General features: G+C 42.7%; 1 protein-coding gene across 7 annotated transcripts in view; it reads right to left on the bottom strand.

The window, feature by feature from the left end:
* SCEL (sciellin) overlaps window positions 1-15,501 on the bottom strand; it is a 132,577-nt gene that overhangs the window by 102,569 nt on the left and 14,507 nt on the right. For all 7 annotated transcript variants that reach the window (XM_047756300.1, XM_047756301.1, XM_047756299.1 and 4 more), the window contains exons 2-5: window positions 12,916-12,977; window positions 12,101-12,218; window positions 9,398-9,457; window positions 5,007-5,075 (exon numbers count right to left, since the gene is read on the bottom strand). In XM_047756300.1, the coding sequence (XP_047612256.1) occupies window positions 5,007-5,075; window positions 9,398-9,457; window positions 12,101-12,218; window positions 12,916-12,958 (290 nt within the window). In that variant the 5' untranslated portion in view covers window positions 12,959-12,977. The remainder of the gene's footprint in view (window positions 1-5,006; window positions 5,076-9,397; window positions 9,458-12,100; window positions 12,219-12,915; window positions 12,978-15,501) is intronic.

Genomic DNA, 15,501 nt, shown 5'->3' with positions numbered 1-15,501 from the left:
GACATGAAGCATTTAACTCATTAACACTTTCATATATACTGCTTAATAACATATCTAGCCAAGGACTACTTCTTGTGTCAGTAAAAGGGATCATTGTAAGACAACAATTTTTAAAAATGTTTTGTGGCATAGACAATGCTATATGTTTGCCAAACAGTTTATTTTCCTTCTGAGCACACAGGAAAGCTGTATTTCCCAATCTTCACTGCAATTAAGTTGCAGTATGATTGAGTTCTAAACTAAGGAGTGTGGTTGGAGTGTGGTTAGTTTGTGACTCCCAAACTCATCATAAAACATTTTATGTGATCTGCCATGCTCTTTCTCTTCTACCATGGCTATGCTGCCTACAGGTTGCAGGTGACAGCATTAAAACATGAAAAGAACTTAGGTCCCTGAGTCATTTCATGAAGCTGAGACATCCTCTAATTTTCTAGCCAAACACACTGGACTCTGATGAGAGTGAGCAGTCATCTTCGTGCTTAGCCACAGATTTGGGGGGACAGGAGAGGGGCCTTGGTACAAGAGTTACTCCACCCTAGTGAATTTATTTGCTTTGATCAGTAATTTAGTTAATAGGCTCTATAGGCCGTCAGAGGTTTTAATCTATCTAACCTCAGGTCTGCTCGAGGAGAGTGGGTCTGGATAAGGGGTGTTTGTCTGTCCTTTGGGACATAAGACAAATTAGGGATCCTGTAATCTGCATGCCAATGGGGGGCTCTCACGACTGCAATCCTTGTTCTTCTCCTGCCCTCCAGGTAGGAAAGTGCTTCCCACGATCTGGGACTGGTCTTCCGGAGCATTCTGCAGCCTTGCACAAAACTAGGATGTGGCAAAATTATGCTCAGGAAAACAAAAGGTCAGCAAGATTCTTCTGTAGATATTGTACTATGGGTCTACTATAACTTTCTCTAAACTTTAGCTTTTATCATAAATTTTAGTTCAGTTTTATATAAGCTCTTCCTGGGACACAATGCCCCAAACTGAATGCAAAAAGGAAGGAAAGTTGGAATTCTCCCAGAGCTCCATATTCTCAATGGACTAGTCTCAACATAGGTTTTAACTTGTACAGACTCTGAGAATCCATGTATTAAAAACTCATGATGATCACTCAACATCATGGTCATAAGGCCAAAGACTATAAATATACTGCCTGCACTAATAGCTACTGAGCCCCTGATGTGTATATATATATATATATATATATATATATATATATATTTTGTCTTTTTGCCTTTTCTTTTCTTTTTTTTTCTTTGTCTTTTGTCTTTTTTGTTGTTGTTGTTGTTGTTGCTATTTCTTGGGCCGCTCCCGCGGCATATGGAGGTTCCCAGGCTAGGGGTTGAATCGGAGCTGTAGCCACCGGCCTACGCCAGAGCCACAGCAACGCGGGATCCGAGCCGCATCTGCAACCTACACCACAGCTCACGGCAATACCGGATCCTTAACCCACTGAGCAAGGGCAGGGACTGAACCCGCAACCTCATGGTTCCTAATCGGATTCGTTAACCACTGCGCCACGACGGGAACTCCTCTTTTTGCCTTTTCAAGGGCTGCTCCTGTGATATATGGAGGTTCCCAGGCTAGGGGTCTAATCAGAGCTGTAGATGCCGGCCTATGCCAGAGCCACAGCAACAAGGGATCCGAGCCGCATCTACAACCTACACCACAGCTCACAGCAATGCCGGATCCTTAACCCACTGAGCAAGGCCAGGGATCGAACCCGCAACCTCATGGTTCCTAATCAGATTCGTTAACCACTGAGCCACGAAGGGAACTCCCCTGATGTTTATATTTAAAGGGCTCTGCAGGAAACCACTGTGAATACCATAAATAAGATTCAGGTAATCCTAAATCTGAAATGTTTCTAGAAACTACTCCAAGTTTCTAGCTGTCTATGAGATCCTCATAGAAAATAAAAACAATCTTGGGAAATTGCTACTCTGATACACTGAAAACAACAATCTGTCTAAAGCAAATAGCACCTCAATTTCAAACATCCTCAAGGTTTAAATAAAGGAGAGTTCTGGTGTTAAAGGCAAATGAAGTTTGTAAAAATTCTACAGTGTAAATCTATGTGGGGAATAATTCTTGCAATAATAAAAAGAGCTACCTAGGACTCTTTGTCATTTATACAATTTTCTCTACTCTTCAGAACATCCCTACAAGGTAGGCATAGTTATTTCCACATTATAGATAAAGAGATGGAGTCTCAGAAAAGGTGTCTGGCTTTCTCTTGGCTACATAATCAGGATGTCATCTATTTCCAAAGTCTTTCCAGCAGGGCTCAGTGTTGTAAACCTGATTCTGTAGTGTAATTATTCCAACACTCATGATCAACACGTCCTCCTTCAGTTATTATTTTTTGCATCCACAATCTCTCCCAGGCCACTAGGGGGATGTCTATAACCAATAACGGAAAGAACTCAAACCGTCATTCAAATGCAGTCATCAATTTCTTATTACTTTGAGAGATTACCTTGGTAATTCTCTTAGAAACTAATTTTCTGCCAATGTGTGATATAAAATAGGTTGTTTTAATAGGAGTCAGTCTTGGGAACAGGAAATACCTAAGCTACGTAGCTAACAACATGATCAAAAGAACCAAAGGAAAAGTTACACTTCCACAACAGAACACTAGAGGGCTCCATAACCTAGGTTTTCTACATCAGGAGCCCACTTTCAGGGACTGGGCCAGATTGCATGCTATGTACACTATTATTTACTTATGTTTCTTTAGAACATGTCATATTTTACCCACAGATGTGTACTTTAAAAGGAAACTCTCTGAGTTCCTGTCGTGGCTCGGCAATAGCAAACCTGACTAGTATCTGTGAGGATGTGGGTTTGATCCCTGGCCTTGCTCAATGGGATCTGGCCTTGCTGTGGCTGTGGTGTAGGCCAGCAGCTCTAGCTTGGATTCAACCCCTAGCCTGGGAACTTCCATATGCCATGGTGGCCTTAAAAAGACAATCAATCAATCAATAGGAACTCGTCAAATGTAAACACTTTTCTCATATTCATTTACCATACGCATTATGATTGAAATGGCCCACAGATGCCTGATATATTTGATCATCTTCCTCCTGAGATTATTTTACATTTTGGAGTGGCCTGGATGATGGGAGTCTGACTGCTGTTTTCAGGGAATGGCTTTATTTACTGACTCCTGTGTTCTCTCCCTCACATCTGTTGCCGCCCTTACAGAGATGGAGCTCCCTGCTGGAAGCCAGATGGCACTGTCCAGGGAGTAAGCAAACCAGGATACTCTTCCAAACATGCTGCTAAACCTCTGTGTAAATAAACAGGACATCTCTGGTCTCATTTTACAGTGTATAAAATGAAGGGTTTGGGCCAGGCTGGTGGTTCTGAGCTTCGGCCATGATTCAGAATCATTTCATAAGCTGCAAAAGATGCCTGAGTCCAGGAGTCTCCATCGTGGCCCAGTAGAAACGAACCTGACTAGCATCCATGAGGATGTAGCCTGGCCTTGCTCAGCAGGTTAAGGATCTGGCGTTGATGTGGCTGTGGTCAGCAGCTACCGCTCCGATTGGACCCCTAGCTTGGGAACTTCCATATGCCTCAGGTGCGCCCCCCGCCAAAAAAAAAGATGCCTGAGTCCCAGTGCAGACTTATTAAATGGAACTGAAGGAATGAGAGGCAGTGGCACCAAGTTATCAGTCAAGTTGAAAAGCTCTCTAGGTGATTCTCATTTGCTGCTGGGTCTGAAAATGACTCAGCTGGCTTGCCTGTGAGGTCTGGTCTCATCCATTGCTAATGTTCCAAGGCTCTACCTTGACTGGTCTGCTATAAATTTTCAGACACACTGCCGACAAAGGCTTAGGTCTCCCACATTTCTTGGGACATAATTATCTCACTTGCAAATTCATTCCTAGGAGTAGGGTTTCCTTCTTCAACTCACAGTGCAATAGGACAGTCTGCGAGGCCGAGCTGAACGGACAGAGGTCCTGCGACTCCTTTCTCCACCCAGCGCTGTGGAGATGGCATTCTGCATATACACTTTCACAAACTGATGTTTGTCAAGGTCATTAACGATAAGAGAGATGTCAACTATCTGTCCGCTGTTAGGGAGGTTGCCTTGAAAACCCACAAAGACTTCAGGAACACATGCACTTGCTCTATAATTAACAACTGGCATGGTCTGAATACAGACTCAATGAGATACCGTAAGTTTCAGCATATGTGCGCCCAGTACAGCAGGTGCCATTTCTGTCTATAAGAACAGCTCATCTTTAGCTACAGGGAGTGGCGTCAGCTATTAATGGCCTCGGGGATTCACTGTGTCTAGACTCCAAATAAAGATGTTAGCTTTGTTCTGGTGCCTACTAAGCACTCTATCAAATATAAGATTAAAACGTGACTTGGAGCATTTACACTTCAACCTGAATAGATAGTCCTCAATTTTCGATACAGGGATGAGCTCTTCTTCTCTTTCCATCTAAGAGTGAGCCAATGACAGGCACAATGCTGTGGATTCATTCTACAGCCATGTGGTGACTCCACCGTGAAAGAGCAATTTCACTTTCTAAAGGAAAGAGCCAATGCCTTTATCCCAGAGGGGCTCAAAACTACTGTCGTTTTAAAATTTACAGTAAGGTAGTTATACTGAAACTGTTGTTTCTCTGCCTTTGGGGTGGAAAGACCAAAGTTAGAACAAGAACTGGCTATTCACACACAAAAAAAACCATACTCCCCATTTTCAATTGAATAGTCCCACGCAGGGGCCACCCCACTTCTACTCAAACCAGTTTTTGCAGAACTTTTCCTATTGATCTACTATTAGTGGGATTTTAGGAAGACAGTATCTCAGGTCAAGGTTTTGTGAGTTTTGAAGAAGAAGATGATTTCAATCTTTATAGTTCTTTTGTCCCCGGAGATAGAATATGGTTCAAAACTTACTTTGGTAAACATTTGAATACCTCATGCTCTATAAGAAACAGGATTTAATAAATGTGATGGATTCTGCTGACATGGTTCAAACACCTTACCTGTCCAAAGTGTCATCAGATCTGTACCGACTGATTGTGGCTTTGGGCTCATCTCTCTCGTTTGCTTTCCTGTAGCAAAAAATAATTACAGAAAGATCAAATCAATTACCAAAAAATTGTTGGTAAACATCTGCCTAAGCAGGTAGGAGATGTACATGTTACCAAGAAAAGACATGTTTGGAGTACTGAAATCTTTCCAGGCTTTGATTTGATAGGATAAATTAGAGCAGACCCAATTCCCCATGCTAATAAAAGAACTCTCCTCTAGGCCCAATTATTCTAACTACCATGTAACATATTCACTTTGGGGATAAGGATATGTAAAACAAGCAACACTACATGCAAAATAGTTAATAAATAATATATACTTTTGTCAACATTGTCGATTTTTATATAACAGGGACGCATTCCCTTATAATCAGTTATGTCTTGTTTGCAGAGTTTCAGCAGTACCATATGCCAGCACAATGGCCATGTACAAACTGCTTTATTAAAAGTTCAGCACCGTGGACAGGGTTGAAAGAAGAGAGCTTGCTGGCCCAAGAGAGGGAGGGAGAGAAGGAAAAAAAGGAAAAGAGAAATAGGAGATTCTGGAAAGAAATGAAAAGAAGAAAGTGGGAGGAGAGAGAAAAGATGGATGGGAAGCGAGGAGATGAGGGGGCTCCTGGGATAAGAGGGGGGAGGAGAGACAGACAGAGAGAGCTGAGGAAGACAGAGAAGCTGGAAAAAGTTGAGGGAGATGGATTAGACAAGAAAATAAGGAAAGAGAGGATGGGAGCTTCAGTAGCAGGAACCATATCATCAAAGCAGTGGTGACACCTTGATCAGACTAATCAATCAGCAACAGAAGCCCGTTCAGTACTTTATATAACCCTATAAAACAGGGGAAAAGCAAGCTCTTTGGAGAATTATACCATGATTTACTATATTTGCATTTCAAAGCATCATTTGAAGCTGACACATCAAAGTCAATGGTATCAGAAAAAGTACCAAAACAGTATACTATTTAAGATGTGATTTTTAAGTTGAAGCAGTATTTTTTTTTTTTTAAGCAAATATTTGGAGGTAGGAAGTTCCCCTTGTGGCGCAGCAGAAACAAACCTGACTAGTATCCACGAGGATGCGGGTTCGATCTCTGGCTTTGCTCAGTGGGTTAAGGATCTGGCATTGCTGTGAGTTATGATATAGGTCAGAGACACAGCTCAGATCCCACGATGCTGTGGCTGTGGCTGGCGGCTTCAGCTCTGGTTAGATCCCTAGCCTGGGAACTTCCATATGCCTCGGGTGCAGCCCTAAAAAGAAAAAAAAAAAAAATTGGAGGTAAACAAAATACAGTGCACTGTGCTGATGACTGTGAGGAAGTTGAGAATGAATAACTATGGACCCTACACACACACACGCGCTCAGAGCTGGAGGGACAAAGTAGTCATGTATGTCTAAGCATAGGAAGTGGTCAGTGTCATAAAAGAAGTTCAGGTCAAGTGCAAGGAAGTTCACAGTTAAGAAAGCTTATTTGTAGAAGCAGGAATCAGAGAAGGCTTTCTGGATGAGATGCAGGTCGAATTGGATCTTGGAGGATTAATCAACATGAATATTTTTACACAGAATTAGAGGGAATAGTGTTAGTTAAGGCAAGAATGAGGTTTTAAAAAAAGTTTAAAAAGACGAAAGAAAAAAATTAAAAAATAAAATAAAATAAAAAAAAGTCTAATGCAATACCCCACGTTTTTAAAGAAACTTGTAATGAAATCATGATGTGTACAATGGATGAATGCAAATAAGTGCTGCAGGACCGTCTGACCCCCTTCCAAAGAACAGTCCCTTTGTAGACGTTATCATTTTGCAGCTTTATTCTTCCAGGCATTTATCACCACACAACATGTTATTTGTGCTTATTTATTTGCAGTCTTCCCCTTTTTCACCTTCAACTTGGAAGCAAGCTCTATGAAGGAGGGATTTTTGTCTGTTTCCCAGACTTTAGGATTGTGTCTGGCTCACAAAGGGCACCTCCACTGTTTACCCTTTCAGCTTTATTTGACATGTTTTAATAATCTGGCAGAGGAAGGACACAAAATTTCCTAGTTGGTGCATACGGACAAAGCTTGTTTTCTAGGGTGCTGAGAATATATAATTTATTTTCTTTTTCCTTTTCCTTTATTTTCAGTCTCTGTTCACATGCAAGTCTTGGACATATTACCACTTCTGCTGAAAATGCCTCTTTTCCTGCCTCACACCCACCAGCCACCTTTTCCTACTTGGAAACTCCCCTCCTCGTCCTTCAAGCCACAGCACCAATGTCAATGATAACTCCTCGGTGGGGTCTCCCACTCGTTCAGGCAGAGTTCGTCACTGCCTCTGCTCACTCCCGTAGCACTGGCACGCACTGCTACAAGCACTTTCCTCAGTAAATTTGAGTATTTATGCTTAGGGATCCACCTATTTCCATGAACTGTGAGCATTCCTCAAGGTTAAGGCCTGTGTCAAACGCATCCTTGTATTCCTGGCACCTGGCACAATGTCAGCACACAGTAGGTGCTCCAAAGTCATGTTGGGTGAACACCAGTGTGGACACGCCCTCTGCAAAGGGGCAGAAAGGTGTCATGTGGGCATCTGTTTGAGCAAATGCAAGGAGAAATATAACCCACACCATCTTTTAGGAAGATGTCATCTGAGACATCAATTATAGTTCTGGGGGAAATGTCTCGGGCTCACAGATTTTTGTTACTGAAGATAGAAGCTCAGTGTGCTGCTTTAGCCAAAATGCTGTCCACCAACAGGAAGGGTCTGGGTAACCCATATAGTTTAAAATACAAAAGAAGCATAGGAGTTCCCATGTGGCTCAGCAGTAATGAACCCAACTAGTCACCTTGAGGATGCGGGTTCAAACCTTGGCTTCACTCAGTGGGTTAAGGATCCAGTATTGCAGTGAGCTGTGGTGTAGGTCACAGACACGGCTCAGATCTGGTGTTGCTGTAGCTGGCAGCTGCAACTTCGATTCGATCTCTAGTCTGGGAACTTGCATATGCCATGGGTGCAGCCCTACAAAAAGCAAAATAAATAAAATAAAATAAAATAAGCATAGAAGGCATTAAGATCCTATTGTCTTAAAACATATTAAGAACAATAAGCTTAATTTTCCCAGTCACACTTCAAAACAAGTATGTTTGTTATTTAACAGTTCCAGAGAGAGAAGGATAAAATAGAGGGGGCATTTTCCACTGGTGCCTGGACTCAAATGATCAGGCTCCCTCACTGGATACATGAGGGCCAATGGAGCACAAGGCTGTAATCTTTCAAATTGTGAACAGGATTGGAGTCATCTCTGCAGCGCCAGGACACTGCTTTGATCCAGAGACAGTGGGTTAAAGGATTGGTATTGCCATGGCTGGGGCAGTGAAGGTCACAGCTGTGGCTCTGATCCTTGGCTGGGAAACCCCATATGTCCCAGGAGAGGGGAGGCCTGAAAGAAAAAAAAAATCACGGAGACCCAAGGAGAGAGCATGGGGAGTGTCTGCTGAATCACAGAACAGCTAAGGTTGGAAACCCCAAAACTATCAGATACTTTGTGGGGGGATGATGAACTCAGAACCCTAGAACAGGTCAAAATTATGAAAAGGTTTTCAATGGTTTAGAAAAATTCACAGATACAATTATCCAAAAGAGATATACTCAAGGGGTCTACTTAACTTTTTAAAGCCCCACCATGAAAGACAATCACAGTCTTCACTGAAGTACCTCTTGGTGGCAGACACTGGCTACTGGACCAGATCAAACTTGTGCCTGATAAATACTTGGGTTTATCTAAAGGACGTGGTTGTTTGCATGTATGTGAGTGTGAATGCGTTTTAATAAGAATAGGATCTGTCTATTGGATCAATCTTGGATTATTTACATCACCGTGACTATAAGTTTTGTGTGACTTTTCCTACCAATTTGCATTTGGGCAGTCTATTTGCCACTGAATATCACTGAGTGATACTGGAGTGATAAACTCCAAAGCCTACGAGTTGCTAAAAGAAATGCAGTGTCTCATAAAGCAAGTGAACTCCGGTGTTATTTCCCTTTTCAGGTTCTTTTCTCTAAGGCTCAGAGACATTTCATCTCATCTTGTTTCTGTGGGAGCCCTTTCCCATCGGGTGGGCCACCTGGGCAGAGAATTGATTCTTCTGTACCTCTACGCTGTACTCCAGAAGCATAAAGCTGGAAAAGCACAGCGGGCCCTGTGAAACCCTCTGAGAGTATCACAGATTCTCTTTCACGTGCCCAGAATGTCAGTGGAGAGCCTGAGGCTTAGCCACAAACACTCAACCTGTCTTGAACACGTCTACTCTCAGAAACGACCGTCTTTGTGTTTCTGCTAATGAGGTAACCCATCTGAAACAAACACCCACCTGTCCAAGGCATCATGGGAATTATGTCTGTGAAGCACTGCCCTACCGTAATTTTCATCTCTGCAGAGACAGAACAAAATTAAGTCACATGAAAAGTTATCACAGCATTTAGGAAGCATTAGGTAAGGGAGAGAGGAAAGAGCCCACGTGCTTTGGCAAGGTTAATTCATTTTACTTCAGGCGTCAAAACACAACTCTGTATTTATTTTAATGAGTCACTCCTTGAAAGATTCTGGTGAAAAGAAACACGTTTGTCAGTACAAAGGACCATTATTCTAATTTATCCTAGAGGATTTCCATGTGATTCAACAATAAAATGAGTGCTTGTTGTTCATTATTTTAGGGTTTTTTTTTCCCCCTTGCAGGAAGGTGAAAGTTTTTTCAAACATGTTTTAAATTTATTAAGCCCATTATATCTGAAAATTTTTCATTTGATGGCCTTGATAGTTTTCCTTGCCAAAATGTAGGAAAATAAGTACCAATATTTGTGGGGCAGAGGACTTGTCATTCCTGGGAGATTAAGCCTGTTTTTGAACCACGGAATTATATAGCTTGTTGCATTTGGTCCTTAAAACAATCCTATAAATTAGGAAGGGAAGACACTGTCATATCTAACTCACCGATGAGAAAATTGATCCAGGAATCTGTGGCTTTCCTTAAGCTAAAAGGTGAGCAAGCAACGGGGGTGGGTCTAGAACCCAGATCTTTTTATTCCAAATTTTGCTCTTCCTCCTGGTCGACCTTGTGATAGAACTTCATACATAAGATCCCCAAGCCATGTCTTTCTTTCTTTGTACAGGGGACCTGAAAGTCCAGGCAATGTTAGGAAATGTCAAAACAGGTAGTAGAGACTTTGACTTTGAGCCAAGGCTGAGAGTAACTCTCTGTATCTTTTTCAATCCAACCCAGCCAAACCTGAAATACCACATTTCTCCTAGTTCTGCTCCACTAACCTGTTACTCAACACTCTGGAAGCACTTACCGTAAAGCTATAAAAGAATTGCAGGAGATAATTAAAAAGAAAGATGAACAGTGAAATGGAAACAATTCCAACAAAGCTATACCCTGGAAGATCCAGAGAACCTAAACTTTTCCATCTCCCTGGCATCCCTTCTCTAAATTCGCAGAGCAGTGGGCACCAAACATGTTTTTGCCTGATGGAAAATCATAACACAGAGCCCAGAACTGGGCCAGCAGGTGTGGAGAAGCATCAGAGCCTATTTCTCTTTCATTCATCCACTGCCATACCATCCAAGCTGGCATTCCTGGGTCTTTTGAAGGAGGCATGTCTGGCATAAAACCATCACTCTTACCAACTGTCAATTGTCTTAGACATCTCTATATCCATGCATCTGTACCAATATCAGCAACCCCAAATTTATTTATTTATTTATTTATTTATTTATTTATTTATTTATTTATTTTTATTTATTTATTTATTTATTTTTATTTCACGCCATATGGAAGTTCCCAGGCTAGGGGTGGAAATGAAGCTGCGGCTGGCAGCCTACGCCACAGCCACAGCAACGTGGGATCTGAGCCCTGTCTGCAGCCTACCCCACAACTCAAGGCAATACCAGACCCTTAACCCACTGAGCAAGGCCAGGGATTGAACCCGCCTCCTCATGGTTCCTAGTTGGGTTCGTTAACCACCGAGCCACAAAGGGAACTCCAGCAACCCCAAATTTATGATCTACCTTTGATACCACTCTGCTCCCTTGGAATAAGAGAAATGCCATTTTTGGCTCCAACAGAAGCAGTAAATGTTGCTTTACAGAAGGAAATGATTGTTGCTTAAGAGTGTAAACTCCAAAACTTAGTGTGAGTCTCCAAATACACTTATAGTTCCTTAACATAATAAGATTTAATAACAGACTTTAATGGCCAATTTTGTCTTAAAACTTAGTAAGTCTGCCCTTCAAATAACCATGTATGGCCAGTTTAGTCAAAAATTTAAAGTAAGTTTCCTGTAATGCAGGGCTTCTAACCACAGTGCTGCTGACATTATAGGTTTGATCATTTTGTTGTTGTTGTAGGGAGTGTCCTGTGCATTGTAGCATGTTTAGCAGCATTCCTGGTCTCTACCAACTAGATGTCAGGAGTACTCTCCAGTTTTGACATCTACAAATGTCTCCTGGGAGTTCTCGTTGAGGCTCAGTGGTAACACACCTGACTAGTATCTATGAGGACACAGGTTTGATCCCTGGCCTCATTCAGTGGGTTAAGGATTTGGCGTTGCCATGAGCTGTGGTGTAGGTCGCAGACACAGCTCGGATCTGGCATTGCTGTGGCTGTGATGTAGGCTGGTAGCTACAGCTCCGATTCGACCCCTAACCCATGAACTTCCATATGCCGTGGGTTCGGCCCTAAAAAAGCTTAAAAAAAAAAAAAAATCTCCTGACCTTGCTAAACATCCCCTGACTGATGAACTGTTGGTGTAATGGAAAGACAATGGCTCATGTTCCCTGCTTTCTCTCATTAATGACTCCCATTCTCTTAGGCACGTGGATATTACAAAGGGCAGAGGTATTCTTGAAAATCGGATGTAACCAATTTGCGCTGACTAAATCTTACCACAAATTAGGCCATGCAACAAAGTGCTTGAGAAGGAAAGCAGTCAATTTCCAGATGGCCATTAGCTTTGCAAACAGAGAAGGGCTCTTTACACACAAGCACTCACCCCCAGTCCCCACGCCCTCTTACCTTTCCTCTTCGGGGCGTTTCTTTATCCAGCTGTTGTCCTGTAACAAAGTCCTCCTCTTATTCACCTCGTGAAAACCCTGTTGTCTCAGTGTGGTCTCCTGAGTGGTACTCTTCATATCTAGCAACGGACAAACGAAGAATCGAGAGATGTAGCTGCATGGAGTTGAGTGTGTGTTTGTCGATCTGGAACCCTGGAGAGGCGCATCCGATTGGCCAGCATCAATCTTCCAGGCTGGCACGTCCAATACTATTTCAAAGTAGGATGCGCAAGCAAGAAAGAACAGATCCCACACCCCATCATCGAAGATAACATATAAAACTGCTCAGGTGCCAACTGAAACTGCCTGTGCACATCATGAAGCCCTGCCAGGCACCTGGGAATGCAGAACCACAGGTCCAGCATAAACCAAGACAAGGTTTCGTGGGTTTTGAGCAAAAAGAAATGTGCCTCAGAAGGACACAGAGGACTATTTTAAAAGTTCCTACTAAATAATTGTCAGTAAGTCCTGTGCTTTGGATAACAAATAATGTCTTTGATCTCATGGGAGCCAGAAGCACAGAAAGTCATACACCCCAAAAGGATATTTTTTGTGTTTTTTTTAAAGAAATCTTTGAATCGCAGTTACATGAGTCAAAGCTGTAACACTCTTTTTTTTTTTTTTTTTTTTTTCCCTTTAGGTCTAACTTTGGCCATGCTGATTAAGTCAGACTTTTGCTTCTAACCATTATATCTTTATAGAAAAGAATGAGGACCTGTGAATTGTTTTTCCCAAATGTTTAAGTTTTCTGAGTAAGGAAAACATCATCTACATTACCATTTCCTGTGGGAGATGTTTTTCTCAAGGTAAAATTGGACATGCTGCCTTCCAGTAAGGACCTAAAAGAAACATGAGGATGGGAAGAACAACAATTGACTTGATGTAGAATCTGCAAGAGACGCATTGCTCATGAGACAGGTTTTTCAATAACACTGACAGTCATATAATCTAGTATAAGGAATACACAATATAAAGTGCCCCCTAAGAACCTGAGAGAGAGAGAGAGTTCATCTCTTCCCATGTATTTATTGTATAGGTGAAGAAGATGAGGCCAGAGGTATTTAGTGTCCCCTATGTTATTGCCCAAGCAATTGGGTAAATTAGGCTGCCAATTAATTCACTTATTCAGTGGATAAATATATATTGAGTGCCTAGGGTGTGCCTGGCACTAAGCCAGGAGCTGGGGACTGAAAAGATAAGTAGGTCAGTGTCTGGTCAGGTCAACAGGGAAATGAAGACACAGAATTCACAGCACAATATGCAGAAGGGATCATCAACTCCTTCTCTGGGGGAAGCCAAAGTGAATGCAGGCAACCAAGGTGTGAATAGCAGAGAAGCAGCCAGAGCATGGAAATGACAGAGCTGGTCAAACACTGGTGATTTCAGACAATCAGTGCCAGGGAAAGCCCTAAGGATCTTGGCTGTGACCAACCACTACTGCCATGCTGCTAAGGGATGAAGGAGATGCTTGGCCCCAGTTTTCCTGGGACTGGTGGTGCATTCAGGGCTGCATTAGGATTTCATGAGCCTTAGGCTTTTTGCTTGGTGGGCCTCTTCCTTCACACACACACACACGCACGTATACACATGCACGCATATGCACAAGTAGACACTATACTTTATGATGGTGTTAATATAATGATGAATAACACTCCAAGCTGGCTTCATTAACACATATTCATTATTATTATTATATTCATTTTTTTTCTTCTGTTGTAAAAGGAGTTAAAATTTGGACCCTTTTGTGGGTCCCTAAAGGTATCATGAGTCCAAGATGTAGTTTTTTCTGCTTACTGGAGAAGTCAGCCCTGAGTTTCCCTGAGAGTAGACTTTCCGTGTTTAATCCAGAAAAGTTCTTGGCAAACAGTGACGGCTGGTCAACCCAAGTGGAGCACTATGTTTTTTGCAGAGTGCATCCCACTAGATGTTGGAGGGGCCCCCATCTCAGGTTAGAGGTAAGTCCTAGGTCCAGCTTTATGACATCTGAGTCCTGTCACTGAACCACTTAGTGTCCCTGTAAAATGGGCTAATGGAACCTGCCATCCTCTTCATAAAGTTGTGATGATCACAAGAATTATGGATAGAAAAATCACTTTTAAACTACAAATGCTACTGGGACTTAGGGCTGTCTCATCAGATAGCAGTATAAAGGTATAACCTGGGGATTCTAAAGCCCCTATCTCCCATCCTCTGGTCCAAAATTATCTCCTACAATAACTTATCATGGGGCCTGAAGTAGAAAAGATACATTCCTTTGGATTAAGGCATGGTTTCCCCAGGATCTTCACTTAGAATATCAATGGCCCTAGAGGAGGTAAGAAGTGGAAGCTACAGTGACATTGCCAGCCTGGGGCTTGGTACTATGGGCTCATGGCTGCATCTCCTCTGGGGAACTGTCCTTAGCTGGTGGGGCTGCCAGTTCCACACCCTCCTTATCCATTACACCCGATGCCAGCGACTTACTGACTTGGAAGAAAAAGGTGAGTCACCCCTGCCTCAACATAAAGCCAGTTCTGCAGGTGACGGGTGCTGTAGCCCACCCTGGGAATGCAGAAGGTAGACTAGCAGAGAGCATATCTTTGTTCAGCATCTTCCCTGCCTTCCCCTCACACTTCCCTTTCTCCTTTCTCCCGAGCATGTACACGTCCCAAGTCACAAGCACCTAAAAACCTCCCAGGCTCTGCCTCTAGGGAGCCCAGCCTAAGACTAACAACGAGCAGAAGACCTGCAGCTGTTCATTGCACTGAGTCTGAAGGTCTTGATGAAATGAGAAAGATCTGCATGCAAAGTGTGCTATTTACTGACTGTGTCACCTTGGGGACGTTAGAGTTCAGCTCCCCTATCCACAAAAGAAGGTGAATTGTGGCTGTTTGGAGGATCAAATCTGATGACAGAGGTAGGGTATATAATTATTGCACAACACACAGTAGGTGCTCAATAATTCTTAATTTCATGCTTCTATCACCTTGGAAAATGTAAAGCAAAGACACAGAGGAGGTGTGGTTGGATGTGGGGAAGAGATGGAACAGCCTTGTATTTGGGGCTGCTGGGCATGAGTGTGGGGAAGCCCCTGGCTGGCTGTGATTGGTGGCCCCTAAAACTTTAGCAGAAAGGGGAGGAAAAGAGGCGTGTAAGGACAAGCTTCAATCTCAACTATTTGTTCACTTCACCTCTGTCTGGCCTCATTTCTGTGGGTTCTTGGCTAATATAGTTCCTGTTTCCTTCTTACTTTTTATTTTTAGGGTTGCATCTGTGGCATATGGAGGTTCCCAGGCCAGGGGTCGAATCAGAGCTACAGCTACCGGCCTATACCACAGCCACAGCAACGCCAGATCCGAGCCGCCTCTGTGACCTGCACCACAA

This window comes from Phacochoerus africanus, chromosome 13 (genome assembly GCF_016906955.1).
Source record: "Phacochoerus africanus isolate WHEZ1 chromosome 13, ROS_Pafr_v1, whole genome shotgun sequence".
In the NCBI taxonomy this organism is placed as follows: Eukaryota; Metazoa; Chordata; class Mammalia; order Artiodactyla; family Suidae; genus Phacochoerus; species Phacochoerus africanus.
This window is presented reverse-complemented; position numbering and strand designations above follow the sequence as displayed.